At 37.0% G+C, this 24590-nt stretch overlaps 2 protein-coding genes across 6 annotated transcripts in view; one reads left to right on the plus strand and one right to left on the minus strand.

Annotated features, from left to right (window-relative positions):
• Positions 1–2976, minus strand: part of zgc:123217 (uncharacterized protein LOC641414 homolog) — a 29075-nt gene extending 26099 nt beyond the window's left edge. Inside the window, exons 1-2 of the mRNA XM_056245788.1 lie at positions 2925–2976; positions 2651–2674 (exon numbers count right to left, since the gene is read on the minus strand). Coding sequence (XP_056101763.1) covers positions 2651–2674; positions 2925–2976 — 76 coding nt within the window. The remainder of the gene's footprint in view (positions 1–2650; positions 2675–2924) is intronic.
• A 4573-nt stretch (positions 2977–7549) lies between these two features.
• si:ch211-180a12.2 (tyrosine-protein phosphatase non-receptor type substrate 1) lies at positions 7550–24258 on the plus strand. Of its 5 annotated transcripts, none has more exons than XM_056246028.1 (13): positions 7550–7695; positions 9306–9602; positions 9764–10063; positions 11585–11890; positions 13446–13556; positions 14123–14284; positions 14692–14982; positions 16934–16984; positions 17070–17327; positions 18170–18517; positions 22685–22942; positions 23060–23314; positions 24139–24258. In XM_056246028.1, the coding sequence occupies exons 1-13, from the start codon at positions 7644–7646 to the stop codon at positions 24162–24164; spliced, it is 2715 nt and encodes a 904-aa protein (XP_056102003.1). In that variant the 5' UTR covers positions 7550–7643; the 3' UTR covers positions 24165–24258. The 5 variants fall into 5 exon arrangements, with proteins under 5 accessions (XP_056102003.1, XP_056102004.1, XP_056102005.1 ...); XM_056246029.1 differs by having other exon boundaries at positions 17073–17327; XM_056246030.1 differs by lacking the exon at positions 14692–14982.
• The last annotated feature ends 332 nt before the right edge of the window (positions 24259–24590 follow it).

Here is a 24590-nt window from a genome sequence, read left to right on the forward strand (position 1 = left end):
TCAATATTCTAAATGGCCAATGCTCAGAATGGCCTGCATGGAAAAAAACGTTCAGAAGGTTATAGCAAAAAAAAAAAAAAAAAGGTACATGTTTTTGTACAAATCTTCTGACCACTAAATGGCACTGTGCCGAAACACTGCATGTAGCTTCTTCAGGTCATGCTTGTGATTAGAGATGTTCTTCCGATACCCTTTTTCCCTTCCCGATACCGATTCCGATACCTGGACTCAGGGTATCGGCCGATACCGAGTACCGATCCGATACCTGGGTGTGTACAGTATCTATACAGCGGCAATTCATACTAGCCCTGTATGAAATGATATAATTATTTTATGGCGTCTTTCAGACTTATCCCTTAATTAAACATGAACAAATACATAGAGTGAACTAGAGTATTTTTATTATCTGACATACATTTCACAGCAATATATTATTTATCTTTCTTAAGTGAAAAAGAACTTAAAATGCAACCACACATCGAATACTGTAAACTGAAAAAGGTATTTTAGTTTTACTATATAACTGCATAAAAAAAGTGCAACAAATAAATCTAGGAATCTAAAAAATTATATATGAATAATATAAGAAAATAATCTCTTTATAATTTAAAGTCCATAAACAATTTTGTTAAATAAACGGCATTTCAGTTTTGACCGTGGCTGGTCATCCAGAACAATAAACTCAATACATGTTGTCGGTTATATTTATCGCTCGTTGGCTGTCTTTTGAAAACTTTTCTCTTTGTTTGAATGAAGCTTTCAGAGATTGATGATTCTGGCGCGGCTCATTCTTCTCTGCCCTTGCCATCGTGTTCTGCGGGGTGACGCGTCTTCAAATGCTTAAGTGACTCGTGTTGAAGTTGCTAATACTTGTTCCACCCCTCGAAATTTCAGTATGGCATACGAGACATGTCGCCATTTTCCTGGCTGGTTGGTCCAGTCTGAAATGCTGCTAAACAGCGGACATACTGCTATCGCGCGCACGCGTTTTCTTCTTCGCTGCTCTAAACAGTGGTTGCTTGTGGCAACAGCACAACTTCCTGTGTCGCCACAAGCAACCACTGTTTAGAGCAGCGAAGAAGAATTGATCTCCGATTTGCAGCGTTATGCAAAGCTAGCGTGCATAACTAGATATGTTGTTTAAGAAAATGGTATCGGATCGGTACATGGGTAGAAGTACTCTATACCGATGCCAGCATTTTTATTGGTATCGGCGGCATTTCCGATACTAGTATCGGAATCGGAACAACTCTAACAACTCTACTTTTTGACATGTGACGAAGACACGTCACATGTCAAAAAGTAACTTTTCCTCTACTTGTGATGACACTTACCAAGATGTGTCTTGATATGCCAAAGCGTTGGGGTTTTTAGCCTTGTGTAAATTTGGCGTGCTGTTCATCAAATTCGTTCGTGTGTTATTTGAGAATGGGTTCGTTTATCAAATAGCTTTTAAAGCAACACCAAGTAACTTTTCCTCTGCGGTCGCCCTACAGGTTGTAAGCGGAATTGTCCATTACCGCTGTCGTAAATACTTTAGCCTAGCGCATCCTACTGTCGCACGCACGCTCGCTGTTTATCCAGCACCGGCTTTGGAATGAACGATGTCCACAGACAAGGTAGAGTATGTTGCATGATTTCATGAAAGTTTGATGTATTGCGAATGATGTATATCAGAAACGAAGAAAAACAAAATAATGACTATTGTAACGCTTGATGTAAAGCAAGTCAAATTTGTAGTTGTCTCATTAGAACTACAGAAACGCGACCCGATCTGGCAATCTTACATAGCGTGGTTATAGCAGATATAGGATCCAGAAGTGCCTTTCACCCTGTTACAACTTAATGAACCACTGAAACGATTTTGGAACGATTTTATTTTAAGGTAAAAAAATCTTACTTAGTGTTGCTTTAATACGTTTTTGCTAGCATGGTCTAAAGATGATCTGTGCCAATTTTGGTAAATTCGGACAAACCATCTAGGAGGAATTAGAAAAAGTAGGTTTTTTGGAAAATTCTTAACGGCGGGAAAATGTTCATGACGGAAAATCACGGTGCAATCGAATCGTCTTGAGCCATAAGATGACTGGGATGTGATTCCCACATCGGAAGGAGGAATGGCGCCATGACGTGCTATCAGAACCTGATTTCACTAAATACATGTTCCTGGATCAATATTCCAATCAACCATCAACATCAGAACCATTTCTTCCTAGCTCTAACAGTTCAAAAGTTATTAGCATAAACGTAAGTGCAACTTCAGACAGTTGTTGGCGCTGGAGGATTGAGTTAGAGATTCCGTAGGTATTTGCTGTGGTTAATGTTCAAACTGTCCTCTATCTGTGCACCAAATTACATCATTGTCCTGCAAGCGGTTCTATGGCGTACCTAGACCTAAGAGGAAAACTAACGGATACACTATGCACACCTTCGGTGCTTGGCCCCCTAATAATAGTATTTATTATTATTTTTGCCATATTGATTATGATCACAAAATTCTGGCTAAATTATACAAATAAACCTATTTTAGCCATATCACATTTTAAATCATAATCACAATTAAAAAATTTCAATGAAACTTTTCCCCAAAATCGTGCAGCCCTATTACCACAATATAACTTGTGTATGATTTATCTTGTGCTGCTCTTACCGTAGGTCTGCTGCGCATTTGAACCTGCGGAGAAAAGAGCAAACAATTTCGAACTTTCACAAAAAACGGAAAAAAATCCTAAACGACAGTTCAACAGAAAGGAAGAAAGACATGAAATCCTAGACATGAAACTTTTCAAGTTTAAGGATGTTTTGATATTCATGGAAAGCAAAATAGTGATTAAGAAAATGATGCTCTGTAGTGAATCTCAAGGAAATCTATTCACATTAAACATCTGACTCGACCTACTGTATATACTCATGATGAAACTCACCCTCCATACTCATCATGGCGAAAGAGCTGATCAAGATCACTGACAACTCCATGGCTGAAGGGAAGTGTTGTGAAAGAGAGGTGCCTTGCCTCTTTTATTATCTTTAAATCCCCAGTTTGACGTGTACGACGTCAATGACAAACATCTCAAAACAGGTTTGACTCGTCTCATTACTTCCTGTAAATATAAGAATGCATAGTGATGCTTGTAATAGCTCAAACTTACATTAAATACACAGAATTAATACTTTCACAACTTGACACAACTAGAGTTTGATTTCAAATGATTTTATGATATTCTATGTAATATTATATTTTGTGATGAAAATGAAGCCACATCCGAGATCAGTTATAATTTGTGGGGGAAAACATTGTATAGCTAGCCTAAATAATTTTAACAAATATTTAAATGTTTTATATTACTTTCACTCTTAGTCTAGATTTAATAGGTTTTAAAGTTTAATATTTTTGTGATTCATTTTAACATTTAGATTTAGATTTTATGTTGAAGTTAAAAATCAAACCCTGGGACATAGTGTAACGTGCTGGAGAAAGCAGGCTAAGGCGAGGATCTATCTGCAAGGTTTTAACGAAATAACACATAGAACAAATAATAAAGAACTCCAGGGACAAAGAAATAAAACCACAAGAAGGACCGGACTAGAAACAACCATACATGTCCAACAACTGACAAAGTAACAAATGAAACACAAGGGCTATAAATACACAGGGGCAAACAAACTAGATAATGAGGAAACAAGATACACCTGGAGAGACGAATCAACATGAAAAACTACATAGGACTACAAAACTTAGCACAAGACAGGAAATGACAAAAGTACACACAAGACAAGTGGAACACAAGACAGGAATCATGACACATATTGTCCATATTTATGAGTTATAAGTTGTGTTATGAGTCCGGTGCATTCACTCTTTTAAGAATATTTGATAGGTTTATGCACACAATGTCAATGCAATTTGATGTCACATTATAGCAATGCTTGTGTTTGATGTCTGATTTGGAAACATAAAGATTTTATACTTTGTACCTCTAAAAAGAACATATATACAGTATAGTAGCTATCGTTGTATTGTGTGTACCTTTTAGCTTCTGTGTGTATTATTCTCATTCATAAATGGCTTTGGATAAAGCATCTAATAAATAAATACATTTAATAAATGACTGGATGTGATTCCACAAGTCTTTCCGCATCTTAAGGAGACGTGACTTGCTATCAGAACCTGATTTCACTTAATACATTTTCCTGGATCAACATCCTTGTTGATCCTGGAACAATATTCCAATCAACCATCAAAATCACATTTGTGGGGCAAGTTTATGTCAAGTTTAGACTTAAAACAAGGGTTTGGTGCTTCTACATCAGTGTTATTCAACTATCTTTCACCTATCATTAGGTTTAGGGGAAGGGATTTGGTTGTGATTACATTTTCGGAAAGGAATGTTGTTCCTGGTTCAACAAAAAATATGTTGACCCAGGAACGCATATGCAAAATCAGGACGTGATTCAGAGTTATGAAACCACTCGTGTGTTATTAAACCACGCATTAAAGTAACATACACTGTACAAAAGATTTTTCAAAGTTGTAAATAAAACCAAGATTGGAGTATGTTTTAAAAAGAAAATAGCCTACAATTTCAGTCTATCATAATGTAATATTTAATTTAATGTGGTAGTTGCCATTTCTTTGTAATTATTTGTGCAATTTACTAGCAATTTCTGAGTGAAAAAAGTTTTAAAGTAAATCCTACACCTTTTTTTTTTAGTGTACAAACAAGGTCAAGGTTTGGCTGGTTAGCTGATATCCCCTGCTGGTAGATGCTGTATTATTTGGGTAAATGCATCTTTCTCCATTGACGGTCAATCAAAACCAGCCATGTATTGTGGTAAAATCAATCTTTTTGCATGCGACTTATAAACGTGACCCTGTCTTTGCAATGTAAAGGCATCTATGGCACTCAAAAAAATGATATGTTGGCTTTACTTAACTTTTTTATGTAAACAGGGTCCACCGGTTCCACATAACTATGTTTCGTTAAACAAACATAATATGTTCATGTAACTTCAACATCATGGAATTTGGTCATTTAAAGCGACCCAATTAAACTCTGAGCTAATGAGTTAATTAAGTGAATAACTGAGTGATGATTGAGCATTATTGAAGACACCTGATGTTAACAAGCAGGATCTCTGAAGGAGAAAACCGGAATGTTTAAGTCACCATTATGGAGATAAGTGTGTGTTTTAGTTGGGCTCTTGACCATTAACGTATTAACTTTAGATTTTGTTTGGTTGCTGTACATGAGTTATAACAGCCGGATGAATAATAAACAAAGGTCATCTGATGGTGTTGGTTGTGTTTTAACATAATCATTATTTCACAATCATTTGACCTGAGTCACTGAACTTATATTAAACCGAATTTCTGAGTTAAGTTTACCTTATGAATAATAGCAGCATTGTAGAGCATACTATTTTTAGACTTTTCAATGAAATTTAAGTGATCCAATCAATAAATAAAAAAGAAACTTCCTAAAAAATATTTTGAGTAGGCACACACAGACATCAAGAATCAGCCTGTGAATCTCAACAATGGTGACAATTTAAAGCATGTTGCAGTGCATTCTGGGTGCCACCAATCAAAACTCATTCATGGCTCCCATCATGCATTGCTGCATGAATAAATAATGAGCTTATGATCTGTTTGTCACCATTGCTGAGATTCATATGCTGATTCTTGATGTCTGTGTGTGCCTACTCAGGATATTTTTTAAGAAGTGTATTTTTTATTTCTTGATTTGATCATTTGAATTTCATTGAAAAGGCTAAAAATAGTATGCTCTACAATGACAGTAAGGTAAAATTAACTCAGAAATTGGGTTCAATATAAGTTCAGTGATTGAGGTCAAATGATTGTGAAATAATGATTATGTTAAATCACAACCAACACCATCAGATCTCCTTAGTTCATTGTTCATCTGGCTGTTATAACTCATGTACAGCAACCAAACAAAATCTAAAGTTAATAAGTTAATGGTCAAGAGCCCAACTAAAACAAATACTTATCTCCATAATGGTGACTTAAACATTCCGGTTTTCTCCTTCAGAGATTCTGCTTGTTAACATCAGGTGTCTTCAATAATGCTCAATCATCACTCAGTTATTCACTTAATTAACTCATTAGCTCAGAGTTTAATTGGGTCGCTTAAAATGACCAAATTCCATGATGTTGAAGTTACATGAACATATTATGTTTCTTTAACGAAACATAGTTATGTGGAACCGGTGGAACCTGTTTACATAAAAAAGTTAAGTAAAGCCAACATATCATTTTTTTGAGTGTGGATAAATAGATGCAAGGGGGGAAGACCAAGTTTTGAACTCCGAGCAAGTTAATAAGAAATTTTATCTTTTAGGCTTTAAGTTTCGCGAACCCTGTAATTAATGTCTTCCAAAATTCAGTTGGTCAAACAAGTTTGTCTTGCAGCAATAATGTGTTCATTCTTCATATTACATAGAGGAGAACTAACATTCAACAGTGTTAAAATAAGCTTTGAAACAGTGACCCCTTTATTCCTTTCTGAGGGGCCCTGTGTTCCTTATTTTCTCTCTCTTTCATTCCTTCTGTCACTGTAAATCTTCTTTTTACTCTTTTTCTTTGCCATATCTCTTTCTCAATCATCCATCCTCACTTTCTCTAGTTTTCCTCTAGTTTCTCCGAAGGTTCTTACAGAGAAATTGTCAAACACTCTCTAAACTGAACCTGAGAAAGAGAATGGATAGTCAGAATCAACAGAGCTTTATTCGCATGGTTTAATTATATTGCCAAAACATAATACAAAATTATCAAAATTCAGGCTTTCACATAATTTCATTGGAATAAAACAAATTATCTCAAAAGTAAATGAGAAAAGTATTAGTTGAAAAGACAACAAGCAAGCTTTGTGTTATGCAGTGATATCTATATTTATCTAATCTGTGGCATTGTCCTTTGAGATACGACAGGCTTTGATATCACTGATTCAACTGAACACAAATGACTGTATCTTTATAGATACACATTCCTGGACAATAATACTCCGATCCACTAATAAAGCTGGTTATCGTGTGGTCACAGCTGTAAATATTGTACAGTGCTAGCTTCTAAAACTCTTTATTATGTTAATGTTTCACCACAGATGGAGACGGACAGAACTAGATGAAGTTGAATGGCAAAAGGTGTCTCCTCCGTGTCCTCCAAATGGAAGTACAGTTATTTTAACAGAGGCCCAAGATTACTGGTGAACCCCATTTTGAGTTGGGTCACTATACAGCATGAATGTAAAGTAGTCCAGAACATTGGATGGAGGCCAGATTGAATTTTAAGTGACCACTGTCCTAAATGTGTCTTTGAACATCTCTCTCTCTCTCCCTCTCTTAGTACCCCGTCTTTACCCTCTTCACACCATTTAACTTTCTCTCTCTCTCTCTCTCTTAGTGATCAAACTGAATGACTGCATTGAACAGTAGATATAAAGTTGGTACACCCCCTTTTTCACAAGCACTCAGTATCTTTTCCTTTGCCCACTTGATCCCCGCCTACTGTCCCCTGTCCCTATATAAGTGTGTTTTTCAGTATGCAATACAAAGAGCAAGAAGCAATGAAAGAAAGAAATAGAGTAATGATAAGGAGTATGTTCGCACTCCAGTAAATCGGCATGAAGTTTAAAGTCCTGTTCTATTTATGGCTGCTGGGCCTAATAAAGCCAGGTGAGTACTATAGCCCATGCGTCGCATTACACAAACAACACTACATCTATTGTTAAGGTTCTCTAAAGTTCTCATTGCCAAGACAAAAAGTGATTTAATGTTTGCTATATATTTTGTAATTGTCCTCAACTGAATTTTAAAGTTTAAAACTAGACTATGCTTACAATATTTTGCAGGACAGTGTTGGTGGTTTTGAATGCTTTGTATTTTCTACATTATTGAAGATTGAAGATAAGGGGAAATTTGCCCAAAGAAGAACAATAACTGTGTGATTCAAAAAATGTTATACCAGAAATGTCCAAGTTGTTCGTTTCCACAGCCTCCTTTCATAAATGGAAAATATTAATAGTCATTAAATACACTGACAAACATTTCACAATGGCACATAAGTGTTTATTAATAATTATTATTATTGTTGTTGTTGTTGTTATAAATAGCCCTCTAAAGTTTTTGTCTCCTAATTAAAATTTTATTTTTTCATTTCCTCTTTTTATTGTACATGTTTATTTAGCACACTTAGTTGTCAATACAGCATGCCATCTTTTAAATCAGAAATGCAAGAACGTTTGAATTTAGAATGATAGACAAAAGCCAAGAAAGGCATTAGTTCGTGTTATCCAGTCATGGGAATAATAATATCATGCGTAGTCCACATATAGAGAGGTCTAGTAAGAATGCCTAGTTAATTATTATAAAGCAGATCCAAAACAACTCGCAGTGCGCTTAATCAAGTGACAGTTCTCCTGAACGTAAGTGCTTTTCTTAAAACCTTTAAGTGTCTGATCCAGATGTTTGATCAATGTGTTATCACCTTATTTTTTAGGCAGTCCTAAATCAAGCACAGGCTTAGAGCTACTCCTCTTGTTTTTTTATTAAAGTGCCCCTGTTATGCTATTTTAAAGGTTCCTAATTTTGTTTTGGAGGTCTCGTACAAGTTTACATGCATCCGAGGTCAAAAACACATGAATGTTCTCATAATATACATTGCACATCACCTAATTTCTCAGAGTCTGAAAACGGCTCGTTCAAAGATTCAGTCTAAACGTGAGCCTACTCTGCTCTGATTGGTCAGACGGCCCAGTCTGTTGTGATTGGTCTACCGCTTACATCACTACTACCATATCTGAATTTCAGCTCCAGAGGCTTCCTCAGCAGTTTTATACACAGTGATCTGAACTTTAACAATGGCGTGGGTTTTACTGAATCAATTCCAACACGAGTCCCCATCCTTTTTAAGTGCATGCAAAGTAGATTCGCAGCACTGAAAACAGCGTCTTCTCAGCTACATCTACAGTGTCTGAGGGCGGGTCAAAGTAGACCTTGTTCGCAGGCACCCAATGAAGACCATAGGCTGGCATTATGCAAATATGCTAATATGTTACATTGTTACATTGGTATGCAACAGGAAGTGAGACTGGAATTGAGACTGTTCAGAATTCAGACTGTGACAGCAGTTCAGAATCGATTCTTTCTTTTAAGAGACAATAATATAATTTGTTGTGCACTTTGATCTTTAAAACTTTTGTTAAAAAAACGTAATAGGTCCACTTTAAGAGTGAAAATTTAAATGCTTTTCCTTTCATCTTTTTCTGGCCTTCTCTTAAACTCAGGCTCCTCTGCAGATGTCTCTGTGTCTCCGGGCTCCTCGGCTCTCCTCAACTGCTCCTTTACACTGCCGCCTCTAGTTGATGATTCACTCTTAAACATCACCTGGTCCTTCGGTGGTTTAGTCATTGCCTCAAGGAATCACACTCAACCGGGCTTCTTCTTGAACACAACTGCTTCCTTCATTGGCTCCTTCCCACTGACTGTTTACAATGCCACTCCAGATCAGCAAGGGGTGTATGAGTGCAGGGTGAACTATAATGAAACCGATTACTTCACAGATGTGACTCTGACAATACTTGGTAAGTCTCAAGTGCATCTCACATAGGTCACTTGTATGAAATAGTGGCTGTTGTTGAAAAACACTGGACCAATGTCCAACTTATTCATATAAATAAATATAATATCAGATACATATCCCAGACAAGCTAAACCTCAGAGTTGTATTCTAAATCTCTTACAGTTCCTCCACTGGTTTCCCTCATCTTACCTGAAGTATTCCTGAAAAGAAAAAGTGTGTTCGAATGTTGGGCAAGGAGCTTTAGTCCTCCACAAATCATGTTTACCTGGACACGAGCAGGAAACAAGATCCAAGAACCCCAAAAGCTGCAAGTGAACCGTACAGAGGACGGGCTGTACGATGCAGTCAGCTGGCTAACCTTGACCCCTGAAATCTCTGACCAGAACACAAGCTTTGGCTGTAAGGTGCAACATACAGCCCTGGTGAAACCTATCCTTGAGGAGTTCACACCTTACATTATAGGTATTCAGAATGTACACATTTGATTGGTAGATGTCATTCATTTGAAACAGGATGCAACTTTTGCTGTAACAGTACAACATGTACAAGTTCTTTCAGCTTATTTAACATCAGTTGCATGCATTTCACCACTCAATCAAGTGGCTTCATCAGTTCACGTCGCAAGTTTTTTGCAGAATTGTGCAACTTATGCTGTGGGATTTGTCTCAGGCATCAGTTGCAATTGATGAAGGAAATAACTTCTTCATCTTGTCAGTTTTGCTCTGCAAGTCTGAATTGGGGGAAAACTATCAGGATGTAATGGATAGATTATGGTTGTTCTTCTTTGACATACATGAACTTCCTACATCATTCCTAAACACTTCATTCATTGGTGAATGCGCTGTGTGTGCGCCTTTTGATTGGGTTTGTTTTATTGTGAATAAACGTACGAGTCCCAGTCAAACCTGTCTTCTTCCTTAGTGCACATTCACCGCTGCATTCAACTACAGCATGAACAATAAACAATCAATCAGCTCCAATACTCTTTCCAGATAAACTCAAACCACGTGCGGCGTACGAGTCCTCAGTCCTTCTCTCTCGTCTCTCAGTCGACAGCGGCTTATATCCGGTCTCTCCACGCCCATTACTGCAACAAGACAGGTGTTCGTCATTTGCCCTTGACCTACTTACGTACCCTTGCCTCCTTTCTCTCTCTCCCGTTACAGTCCGTCCTGAACCACACACCCCTTGCCACAGGGACACCCTATATGGCACTTCAACTCCAGTCCTGGAGGGTTAGTGTTTTTTGCTGAGTTTAGCACTTACCCTAACCAAACACACTCAAATAAGCTAATCAAGATGTTCAGAATTACTTGCAAATTACAGGTGGGTTAAATTGGGATTGGTACTAAAGTCTGCAGGACATAAGCCCACAGGACTAGAGTTGAAGAACCCTGCCCTATTTGTATTGTAGACTACATGAACATCAATTGGAATCATTTGGGACAGAATGCAAGTATGCAATGCTGTCTCAAGATGGTTCACTCGTCTGTGCTAGCACTTATGCCTATGAAGCAGTTGTTTCATTTTCTGATGTCTAAGAATACTTTGCAAATACATATTCATTGACTGAAGTCAGACTAGGCCAGAAGTGTCCACTCCTGCTTTTGGAGGACCAACGTCCTGCCGAGTTTGACTCCAACCTGCTCCAGCTTACCTGCTTGGGAATTTGTACTAATCGTGAACACAATAACCATTGGATCATTAGGGCTGTTTAATTAAGTTTGGAGATTAACTCTGCAGGACAGTGGCCCTTCAGGAGCAGGATTGGACACCCCTAAACTAGGCAATAGTTGCTTTCCAAAATCTTGCAGGCCATTCAAGGCTGAAATTCTACTACTTATTCATGGTCATTTATTTATCAGGGAAATCAACATACTCATGTAAAGATAATGTGGTTTTAATGGACTACTAGTAATATGTGGCTAAGATTTATTACTGGTACTTTTAGTATATTTCATTATTTTTTTTCTCTTTTTTTAGTTCTCCCGATGGTCACTCTCTCAACTGTTCCCTCATCTTCCCACTCATCCCCACTCACCCTCTCCTGTGACATCAGTGGATTCTACCCTAACAACCTATCCATTCTATGGATCCAGAATGGAAAGGTTCTTCCTGAGCTTCCCTTGTCCATCCAGAATGAGGATGGAATGTATATGAGACATCAGTATCACACCTTGAGTGTGGAGGAGAGGAGCAGAGGAGGAGAGGTGAAATGTGTGGCCCAGCAACACAATGTGCAAGAACCTGCCTATGGAACCATTGACCTTTCCACTGATGACCCACGTGGTATGGGAGAAAGGACTTCACTTGCCTTCTTGCACTTCACTGCTCCTGGAGGACTACATTCCTGCAGAGTATATCTCACCACACACCTGCCTGGAAGTTTCTAGTGATCTAGAATACCTTGGTTAGTTGGTTAAGGTGTGCTTGATCAGCTGGTTAAGGTGGGATAGACCTGATTTCTGCTGGAATGTGGCCCTTCAGGAGGAGGATTGGACATTATTAGCTTACTTTTGTTGCAATCAAGTTCTCATGGGAAGTTTCTATTTGCAAGTTAAAGTCATAATTATGATGTCAGCTGTATTGAAATCACTTTGGTGAGAGCAATATGACGATGTACCATTTCTACATAAAATTCAACAAGATTTTTTTTAACTCTACATCTAGCCTGGTTAAAACCAGACCATTCTCAGTTGTATCTGAGTTATGGTCTGGCAAAGCGTCATAGACAAATCATTTCCAGAGGGGCGTCACCAACAGACGTCGCGGATAGACCTAAAACAAATCAGAGCGATGAAGGAGATGACGTATGCAGAGCGGCGGAGAAACATCTCCGAGTGTTGTTCTTTGCTCGGTTTTTAACAAAAAGGAAACGTTCAAATGGCTTAAAACAGACGCGATAGCTGATTCGAACGAGTGATGTTCGACGGCGGCATCCATCTTTGTAATGTAGGCTACAAAATCTGCTTCAAAATCCCAGCGCTGTCGTCATCGTGTAAAGCCCGCCCCAACGTTTCTGATTGGTGCCTCGATTTTCGACGGATTGGAAATGAGCTTGAATGAGCTCTTTGCCAGACTAACTTTCAGAGCAAATCTAAATTTGCCGAAAGTTGTCTGGGTTTTCCCAGGCTACTCTACATCTAGAAAATGGTGAAGAATGTGCATTGGGTGCGTTTTTTATGATAAATCAAGAAAATATATATATATTTTTTTAAATTGCCATTAATACAGATGATGCATCCATTATGACTGACTCTGACTCACACACAAATTAAAACTTCTGGGCTTAAAGGTTCTCTAAGCGATGGGTGATGTCACTTCTTGTTGACGTTCGAACTATTGTCAAACAAAACGGAGGCTAGCTAGACCCTCCCTACTCCTCATCCGCACACTAACCCCCCAAACCCTTCTTGTCGGTCATTGGCTGGAACAGTTTGTTATGTTTCGTGGAGCGGGTCGCCACAGTTTGTTTTTGTTGCTGTTTGTGGAGCCTGGGCTGTCTACAGAGATCACGTTTCTTTACAGTGTGTTCAGGGGACAGGCAGCCAGCGGTTAGTGAGGAGATGTTTGCTGTATGTGACAAAAAATGTTTGGGCCTAAAAAACGCGTGACATCGCTTAGAGCACCTTTTAAAGAAAACCTTTAACCTTTAATTCTTTAAAGAATGTTGACATTCATGTGTGTTCAACTCGTAAATATAATCTTTCCGACATGACTTGAATGCATCATTCGACTAGTGTTGTGTTTTAATTGGATTAAAGGTGAAGTGTGTTAAATGTTATAGAAAACAAGTACAGGAGAAAAGGATATTTTATACATTTACTGCTCTAATCTCTTTCAGTGCAAAACCAAGGTCTGAATAAGTCAGCCAAGGCTTCGGTAGCGATGATGATCATTTCACTCACCCTTGTTTTATTGCTCTGCTTGGGATTTTCTTGGAAGAGAAGGGATGGTAAGTCTGGTTACACACCAATGACTTAATAAAATATTATCACAAAGCTTTCTGTTAGCAATTCCATTGATCTTAATGGGAGTTGCTTGATTCATACCTAAAAAGTATGTGACAACGTTGCCAATCTGGAAACATTTTGAGCCAATAACATAAGCTGTAAATGTGACTTGTCACTCTATTAGAAGCAAGGTATCAAGCTTTTCTTTGTTAGTATGGCCCTGCTAGTGCTACCCCTGGATGTAAAAGCTTAATCTGCACTATTATGGTGCAAAAAAAAAAGCATCTTTCTCCATTGGCAGGTATTCAAAAGAAGCTGTGCATTCTGATGACATTATTGGAAAGCGACATACTGGATAAATTGCAAATATTTCATCATAGTAGATTTGTTCAAGCCCTTAAAAGCATGAAATGGGCTTATATTTTTATAAGTCCATTTCATCTTTAATGTGACAGGTCAGGATAGTTACTAGTGACTATGAACAAATGATGGCAGAATGCTAGTGAGCTGAATGGAAATGCTAACACTTAAACCTATTTTTTTTTTCTCATGCATATCTTTTTCTCAGAGAAGCTGAAGTCTCTGAACATCTCAGCGATTGTTCTGCCACCCAGGGTGATTGTGGGTAAGAAAGGCAGAGTCACTATCAGTGTGGAAGGCAGGTTGGCAGAGAAGGTACAAACGACATGGTTTCTGAATGATGTGCCCATCACAGACACTTCATACAAAGGTATCAGCCAACTAAGACCACTACGTATTCACCTTCATCCTTAACTATTAAGAGGACCATTATATATTTGGCCATTACAGTTTATTAATCAAATCTGATGACACATAAATTGATTATGGATAGAGGAATTTTGCTGTGAATTTGTATAAAACAATTGCAAATGAAATCATGTTATCTGGAACTAGTCAACACAGAATAGTAGAAACAAAACTATCTCCATGATGTTTGAAACTGACATTTAAATGAATTGTTTTCACACTGCTTTCATTAAGTCAAATGGACAAAAGCAGTTGTTGACATGAAGTTGAGATATTTCTTAACTTATTCAAATTATTAACGTGCATTATTAATTCAAACCGTCTGTTTGTCTGTATATGTGTTTCATCCTCTCATTCTCTCACACACAGAGAAAAAATATGGTCCTTTTCACTCAGCATCCTACACGCCTCGTAACTCTCGTGTGACTGTGATGTCAGAGAAAGGCCCTCTGCTGCCCTCTACTGCCTCGGGATATTACAAGATACACACACAGATGCCGCCGCGCTCGTCCTCCAGCCTAAACAAACAACTGTTCTCCTCGGTCACATTTATACCCAACCTGTCCATTCACAAGGGCGCAGTCTTCAAATGCCACATCTCGTATAAGGAGAAAGACAAGATTGTGGCCGAGAGAGTGTCCGACAAGTTTACTATTCTAGGTCAGAGGGCATGTTGAGGTGTATTGATGCATCTCCTGGGAAGTTTGTATTTACAAGTTTGGAAGTCGTAATTATGATGTCAGGTGTGTTTAAATGTATTAAAATATAGTGATACCTTTTCTACATAAAATTCACAGATTTAAAAAATCTGCATCTACTAAATGATGAATAAAAAAGTGCATCAGGTTTTTTTTTTTTTTTTTTTTTTTTTTTTTTTATGTTAATGAGAAGAGAAAAAAAAACATTAATTTGAACAAATCTACCATTATAGATGCTGCATCCATTGCATCCAACATGTTTTGTCATTGACACACCCCCACCTCAAAAATTCTGAGTTTCCCACTCGTAATTACGACTTTGTGATGACGTTGAATTTGCGTTCAACTCATAAATACGATCTTTCCTGTGACTTCAACGCACCATGCATTAACCTCATGATTTACCTGCAGCTTGCTTTATTTTCTTTGAAGCTATTGGAAAAATCTCTCAAAAAAATGTCCAGGTCTCATATCACCCCAAAATAAAGAAATGGAAGAAATTATATTTTGCACAAAGAAATTCAAGCCTTTTTATCAATGTTAAGATTTTTACAGTAGACATTATTTTCATGATAATTAATCACATTTTCCCTCAATATCATTATTGTAATGTGTTTAGACATGCGCTTTTTTTTGTAACTCCAATTATTCTAAAAGGGTGATTTCTTACAATATTTTTTTAAATATAATATAATAAATGCAAATTCTACAATGAATTATAAATAGTTCGGTAACACTTTACTTGAAGGGGTGTGCATAAGACTGACATGACACCTTCATAATCATGACATGACATATGTCATGAATATGAAGGAGGTTTCATGCATGTTTATGACAACTGTCATTACGTGTCATTCGCTCAATTATGACATTTTTAATGCAAATATGACATTGTTTGAGATGTCTTTGTCATGACAACTTGACATAAACCAATACATCCTAACCTGTCAGTGTCTTTGTCATGACAACTTGACATTACTAAGACAACACAACTTGTCATAAATATGTCATAAACATGAAATAGCAGATTAATTATCAAACTTAACAAACCACTTAGCTTTATGGGTTAACATTACATTAAACTGTCAGGTGGTTGGTTTTGACATTGGCTGTCATGAGGCCATTATAACAATGACAAATTCAATTTGTACCACTGTAGTTGAGGTCAAGAAAAATATTCATGACACAGTTATAATGGCTTCATGACAGCCAATGTCAAAACCAACCACATGACAGTTTAATGTAATGTTAACCCACAAAGCTAAGTGGTTTCTTAAGTTTGATAATTAATCTGCTATGTCATGTTTATGACATATTTATGACAATTTATGTTGTCTTGTTAATGTCAAGTTGTCATTACCAAGACACTGACAGGTTATGATGTAGGCTATTGGTTTATGTCAAGTTGTCATAACAAAGTTGTCATAACAAAGACATCTCAAACAATGTCATATTTGCATTCAAAATGTCATAATTGAGCGAATGACACTTAATGACAGTTGTCATAAACATGCATAAGACCTCCTTCATATTCATGACGTCATGTCATGATTATGAAGGTGCCATATCAGTCTTATGCACACCCCTTCAAGTAAAGTGTTACCAATATGTCTATAAATATATAGGCTATTAAATATAACAATATATATATATATTTGTTTGTTTGTTTGTTTTTACATTACAGTTATGAGAATTGGATTAAAAAAGTTATTTGTAGATTGATTTTAGAGTGAAATATGACCCAGACATGTTGACCCAGGCTTGGCGAGGTTCACCTCCAGTTGGTTTCAGCTACTGGTTCCTGTTAATCATTTTTGTTCTCTCATATAAAACAAGATGCAGGTTTACATATATTTTCATTTCATCATGTTTACATTTGTGGACATTAGCTTTTTTTTTTTTTTTTGGTTTAGCACCACCGGAAGTTTCAGAGATCCAGTTCTCAGAGCCAAACGACGAAGGAGGTATCACATACAGAACACACATTCAAATATTTCAAACTATTTAAACGCATCATGAAAGGTTGTCAGTAACGGACCCTCTCCCCAGGAGTTGTGACAATGATAGCCCAGGCCTCTCACTTTCATCCGGACGTCATCACCTTCCGCTGGTTCTGTGAGGGAGGCGAGCTGAGCCCGGTGTCCGTCCCGCCAGCGCTGGCAGCTCCTCGGCCTGATGCTGAAGGCTTCTTCTCAGCCATGAGCCAGTGCAGGCTGCCCAAAGCAGAGCTGGAGAGAGGAGAAGCCAGGGTGTGGGTCACCGTTCACCACATGGCCCTAAAACAACCCATCACACGGGAAACCCGAGGTGAGCACTGGAATGAAATAACTGAATTCTTGTAAATAAGATTAAAGGGATAGTTCACACAAAATTTAAATTCTGTCATTAATTACTCACCCTCATGTCTTTCCAAACCTGTACGACTTTTGTTTATCTTCGGACGTTGTTGCGAGAATGCGCGTTGGAGATTGTTATTTTGTGAATAACGTGGTAAATTGTGTTTTTTGCGTGAACAAAGCACTCATGTCGCTTCATAAAAATGAGGTTAAACCGTCACATGGATTACTTTAATGATGTCTTTACTACCTTTCTGGGGCTTGAAAGTGGTAGTTGTGTAGCAGTCAATGGAGTGACAGAAAGCTCTCAGATTTCATCCAAAAAAAAAAATCTTAATTTGTGTTCTGAAGTTGAACGAAAGTCTTATGGGTTTGAAACGACATGAGGATGAGTAATTAATTACAGAATTTTCATTTTTGGGTGAACTGTCCCTTTAAGGCTGTGTTCAGTATAGAGTGCATTAGTGCCCACCCACTTTAGTAGAGTATATACTTTGCACAGTATGTGATTTTTTTTAAATAGCTGGATGACCTACTTCATTGTTCACCAAAATGTTCAGTATACAGTACAACCAGAGCACACTGTATGGAATATTTTATCCAGAATGCAGAGTTGAGACATTTAAACAACAAACTTGAAGCAAAATACCCTAGATATATATTATATCGAACTTTATTTGCAAACATACAGTACAATCAATCACGTAAAGTATGTATCATAGCAGTATCATAGCAGTCCATTCCAATGCTGGAAATACATTAACAACAAAAACAAATGTTTGATCAAATAACTGACTTTTTTCTCTTTTTTAGGATTCATAAAAAAGCCCACCATTTCAGAAATCATCTCTCCCCTTCCATCTGCTGAGGAGGGACCTTTGACCCTGGCCTGTGACATAACTGGTTTCTACCCCCCTGAAATCTCTGTTACATGGCTGCATCTAAAAGGGAATGAGATGGAGGAGGGAGAGGACAGCGAAGGGGAAATCCGAGAGGGAGCTGAGCTTTGGGGTCCTTTGCAAACTCTGCCGAGGACATTTCGAGCAAAAGCATTACTTAAAGCGCTGGATGATACAGCGAGGGGAGCGGAGATCGTCTGCAGAGTGGCACACTGCTCCCTCCTGAAGCCTGTTGAGAGATTCTGGAGAAATGCTCATATGGGTAAAAGGACACACTCAAAAATAATCGATTTCTGAAAATGAATAATCTTTTTCATGGTTTTAAAATAACTCTTGTATGCTCAGCTCACCAGTGCATTAATTTGATCAAATACAGTATATCATTATTATTACAATTTAAAATAACTGTTCTTTGTTTGAACATTTTTATGCATTTATTCCATTACTCCTGTCACATGATCCTTCAGAAATCATTCTACCGGTAATATGCGGATTTGCTGCTAAAGAAACATTGGTAACACTTTACAATACGGGTGCACTAATATGCATTAATTCATGTTTAACTAATGCATAGATAATCATGAGTTAATGTATGATTCATGAAGAACTAAACCATTAATTAATGATTACTGCATCAGCAACTAATAAAGAGTCTATATGATTAATAGATTAAGTAATACATGAATTGCTATTAATTCAATGTGTCATTGTGTATTAATTCCTTAATAACATATTTTATTAACTAATAGTGTAAATTAATGTGTTAATTACCACAGTTAGTCAAAGCTATGCACTTCAACTTCCAGTTGTCTGATTTGCAAAGGTATCATCATGTTATGCCTTTACTTGTTGAGGCACATCATTATTAACTAGTCATTTAGTAATTGTAGTAATTTACACATGAATTTGCACTAACAATGAAGTAATTAATCATGTATTAATGCATATTAGTGTACCTGTATTATCTGGAAGTTGAAATACCAGGCTTTGGCTCATTCTGGTAATTAACATATTAATTAACACTATTAGTTAAAAAAGGAGTTATTAGGGAATTAATTCAGAATTACATATTTAATTAATAACAATGAATGTATGAAATAATACATTAACCATACAGACTCGTAATTAGTTCCTAATGTGGTAATCATTAATTAATAGCTTAGATAATCATTAGTTACACATTAATTCAGTATTATCTGTGCATTAGTTAAGCATGAATTAATGCTTATTAGTGCACCCGTATTGTAAAGTGTTACCGAAACATTTCTTATCATTAGCAATGTTGAGAACAGTTGCGCTACTTCATATTTTTGAGGAAACCGTGATTTTTTTTTAAATAGAAATATATGAATAGAAAGTTCAAAAGAACGGCATTTATTTAAAACAGAAATATTTTGGAACATTATAAATGTATTTACTGTCATTTTAATCAATTTAAAAGTAATAATCTCTTCTTTTTTTATCTTACTGACCACAAAGTTTGAACGGTAGTGTGTAAATATTTAACTGTCCATCACAAAAAAAAAGTTTCTAATTTTAAAAAGAAATGTAAATGCATATCATACATAGAGATAAATTGATTTATGTCAATTTTTATGTTTAATACATCTTAATTTTAATATGACTTGCTAAGGTATGCCAATCGTGCGGCTTGTTAAAGTCCCATGTAAAGGCAATTCTAAAAAAAATGTCTAAACCCATTATAAATGTTAGAAATGTATTGCTAAAACATATTACAAAGACTGTGAACTATGAAGTACTGAATTGTGGAGTTAGACCGTGAAACAGTTTTTCACCATTGCTATTTTCCGGATTTTTTGGGCGGGGCTAAAACGGGGCTCGATGACGCACTGGAGCCCCTGAGCTCCTGGACACGCCCCTACTTGATGACGCACTGAGGCTGGCCCCTCCCCTAACAATAGAGCACATTGGCATCAGTTCGGCGCTCAATCGTGAGTTACTGTCAGTACTATTAGTTACTACAGCCTACAGTTTTCTAGCTAGCTATGCCTTCGACAGGAAATGCGTAGGCTGCTACCTGGATGCGATCATGTACAAAACAGATCGGTGTCTTTATTTAAATTTCCTAAAAACGATCACATCAAGAAGAGGTGGATTAATTTTGTTGAAGAGCCACCTTGATGGAGAGCTGAGGATCACCACCAACACCCGCCTCTGTAGCGATCATTTTACATGGGATAGTTTTATAAACTTTCGTCGATGATAATCCGCTGTTACTGGTGAATGGGGCCAAACCGACTATCTCCCGCCTCGGCCTTCATCTCCCCGTCCCGAAAGCACTATCAGTTAATATCACCGTCGGCAGCTTTCCCGCGAGTGGGCGTGGTTTCAGCGCAGCCAGCGGACACGCCCCCAGCGTTTGAGAGCTTTTTTTCAAGATTTTGATAGCTTATTTTATGTACTTGCCGGCTTTTTTTATCAGTCAAATTTGGCTGGGTGGCTAATAACACATTTTTCTGTGGTGTGACAAACTCAGAACACATACTTAATTTTGACTTTACAGGGACTTTAACCTCTTAACCACTTGCCATTGCATGTTTAAAACAATAATATCTTAGTAAAAACCTAAAGTAATATTGCCAAACTATATATCATTTGAAAGCTTAAAATCTCTAGTTTTCATATTTGGTGGCTGTTATCTAAAATAAATTACAGAGGAGCAGAAATTTATCAATTTGCAACAAGAATAATTCATATTCATTAGTAGTATTTGGGCCTTTATTTTGAAATAACAATAAACATGAAAAATCATGAAAGATTGGTAGAAACCTCAGTTTGTTTTCATGCCATGAGTTCAAAACATAACACCAATTCCATTTTATGAGACAAAAAGGTCTGAAAATGTTTTAAATATAAAGAAAAATGTATGGATTCTCGATTTGTTATGCGGCTGCGAGCTATAACGCTATAACGTAGTCTTTATGCATTTATTAGAGGTTTAATTCAAATCAAATACTGCCAAACCACCCATACTACTTCTGAATAGGATGTCTACTTCATAAATTATATGAAAATTATGGAAATACATGGTTCAGATCACTCAAAACATATGAAAATGGAGGCGCCCTTATATGGGCAGTAATGGAGTCTGGTGTTCACCTAGTGAAAAAGTTGGGTACTGTGCCCGAATAAAATCTTACTGAAAGCTCATTTTTTGAGATATCAACCTAAAATTTGGAATACAACTTGTTCAGATTTTTGTCTTTAATTTTCTTGCAGTTTTAGAGTAAAAATATATTTTGTAATATATATATATTATATAAAATATTAATCATTATATTTTTACATTACACAATTTCATAAACTCAAACTTATATAACTTTTTTTCTGTTTCATTTTTTACAATTTCTAGACTTCTACAATAATCTGGAAAATGTCTTCTTTAAAACAAGACCAGCCATAGGTCTATATTCCAAAGCATTCCTGAATTACAACCATTTAAGTTTGGATAGTGATTTTTATGTCTATGCAAAAAAAGGGGGGTGACAGTTAACAGGTTAAGGACTGCTAGTGTTATTAAAGGTGCAGTAAGCGATTTCTGAGAAACGCTGTTGATATTTGAAACCAACCCAAACAAAAACACCCCTCCCTTCATTGCCCGCCCCCAAAATGCATGAACACACAATGCAAGAGTGGATGTCCCTTTATCATAGCATAAGCAAAGCAAAATAATGCTTCACGAAAAATAAAGCGAAGATGACGAATGAACGACAAGAAATGAACAAACAGAACACAAGAGTATATACAAGAAGAAGTTGGTTGTTAGTCACCAGCAGCTCCAGACAAACAATGGCACTCAAAACTGTCCTGCTACTATAGCTTACATTACAGCAAAGCTTGATTCTGTGAAACACAGCAAAACCAATGTAACTCCCGCATGGAGTAGAAACATCGCAATCTTTGTTTTCAGGCCTTCCTGCTTAGTTCTCTCCAGCGCTGGAAAGCTTTTCTAATATTAATGTGGGTGCTAAACCTCTTGCCCGATCATAGCCCTTCTTTTTCCAGTGATTTTCCTCTGAGCTTTTCTCTTTTATATGTCTATCTCATAAGTGGATATGCCCCCTACTGCTGATTGGCTGATTCCAATCAGCTCTTAACCACGTTTCTCAGAAATCTCTTACTACACCTTTAACTTTCGAATAATCAGACTTTCACCTTCTGGATGATAAAACTAAGAAAGACCATATCTAAAGACCAGAATATCATAGAGGCTCTTTTGACGCAATCACCTAGCAAAGCCTAGCAACCACAAAGCAACATACTCAAAACAACTGAGAACCCCTTAACCATTAAGCAACACTCTGACAATCACCCACAATGCCTTAGAGCATCGGAGTATTGCACATGCAAGCACTGCACACATTTTATGTTCACACCTCTTTCTTTCTCTGTTTTTTTTTCTTCTCAGTTGCTCCCTCAATCCCTCGTTCTTTGTCGGTTCACTGGAGCAGAGATGGTGTGGGAATATTCTCTGTTCTCCTCTCTGGAGGAAAGCCTGTGGCGGAACTGCTCTGGGCGGCTGGTGGCACAACTGTCTCCAAGCTTTCGTCAAAAGAGAGAGAGAGAAAAAACAGTGAGGGGAAACTCGTGCTCAAGAGCGTTTGTGCTTTGGTGAGGACTACAGGACGACAGGAAAGTGGCAGTCGCAGAGGAGGACATGCACGCAGTAAGTATGCGTTGGTATGCCTATATTTCTTAGAATAATATGGTGAGTAGACTGAAAAATTCTCAGCATCTGGATTCTAGAACAACCCTGAAAACAAAGTTTTGGCTTATTCTACAGAAATCAGGCCACCTAGTGTGGACCATAATGCAGAATATGAAAAGATGAATGAAAGCGTGGAAGGACTGAAATCAGTGCAAGAGGACAAACAGCCTGAGCCGAATGAGCACGTGGAAGAGAATGATGAGGATGAGGACATAGACCCATCATATATAAACACTGTGAGATTGAGGAAAGAGAAGAGAGAGCGTCTGAGAGTTACTGTGGAGATTAGCCATCCTGCACTGAGCTCGCCTGCGTACCTTACCTGGACAGGTGAATAATGTGTCTCTTGCTTGTTGTTGAGGTACGAGATGTTGTGCATGTGTAAAGTTAGTCATTTACAGGATACTGTCAAATTAAATCACAAATATCCTAAATATATTTAGCATTTCCAGTTTTGTATAGACTCTTTCAAATATACACGGGCCAAAACTGGTCAAAAGTTTGGAATAATTAACTCTTTTTATTAAATGTTTTTCAAATAAGTTTCTTATGTTCACTGAGGCTGCATTTATCTGATAAAAAATACAGTAAAAATATTGTGAAATATCATTTACAATATAAAATAACTGTTTCCTATTTGAATATATGTTAAAATGTAATTTATTCCTGTGATCAAAGCTGAATTTTCAGCATCATTACTCCAGTCTTCAGTGTCACATGATCCTACATCATTATGATGATTTGCTGCTCAAGAAACATTTATGATTATTATCAATGTTTAAGACAGGTTTTGTGGAAACCGTGGTATTTAAAATTTGGGGTAAGATTTTTTTTAAATGTATTCAATAAGGATGCATTAAACTGATTCAAGTGACAGTAAAGACATGTATAATGTTACAAAAGATTTCTATTTTAAAATCTTTTACATTTTTTTATTCCTCAAAGAATCCTAAAAATAATACTAAGCATGCAGCAAAAACTGAATAGACTCCTTTGAAAAACATAAAAATAATTAATTATTCTAAACATTTGAACTCCAGTGCAATAGGGTTGATAAATATGTTTAAAATGATGTACACTCACATGAGATGAAGGCTGCAATCTGGGGCCGAGATTAGAAGGTGAACTTTACTTGTCAGATTTGTGTTTTGCAGAGCCTGCAGAGGAAGTGTCATCTTGACGACCATCAAGATTATTTAGAAATCTACATCCTTCTGGACGTCCACCCAACTCTGAGCACCTGATTCTTTATACCTTTGCTGTTATATTTATTTTGTCTTAAAAAAAAAAAAAAGTATTTTTTTCACTAATATGATGCATGAAACAGAATATTTAGCATTCACTTCACACTTTTGAATTACCATCCATTTTCATTAAATAAACTCTTTAAAATTAGGCCTAAGCTATGTGTTTTTTTTTTTTTTGTTTTTTTTAAACTGTATGTGAGAAAGAAAGAATGAATGCACAACTGTGACTAATTTTGTCCAAGGAAGCATATAGCCTAGCCTAGATGTCAAACCTCAACCACAACACTTGTGCATATTCAAACAGTGCACATGAAATTGTATTAAACCTCCACTTAATGCTTTAGTTTTCTACCATAAAC

The sequence above is a fragment of the Rhinichthys klamathensis genome, unplaced genomic scaffold (assembly GCF_029890125.1).
Source record: "Rhinichthys klamathensis goyatoka isolate OS25496 unplaced genomic scaffold, OSU_Roscu_1.1 h1tg000035l_1, whole genome shotgun sequence".
Lineage (NCBI taxonomy): Eukaryota > Metazoa > Chordata > Actinopteri > Cypriniformes > Leuciscidae > Rhinichthys > Rhinichthys klamathensis.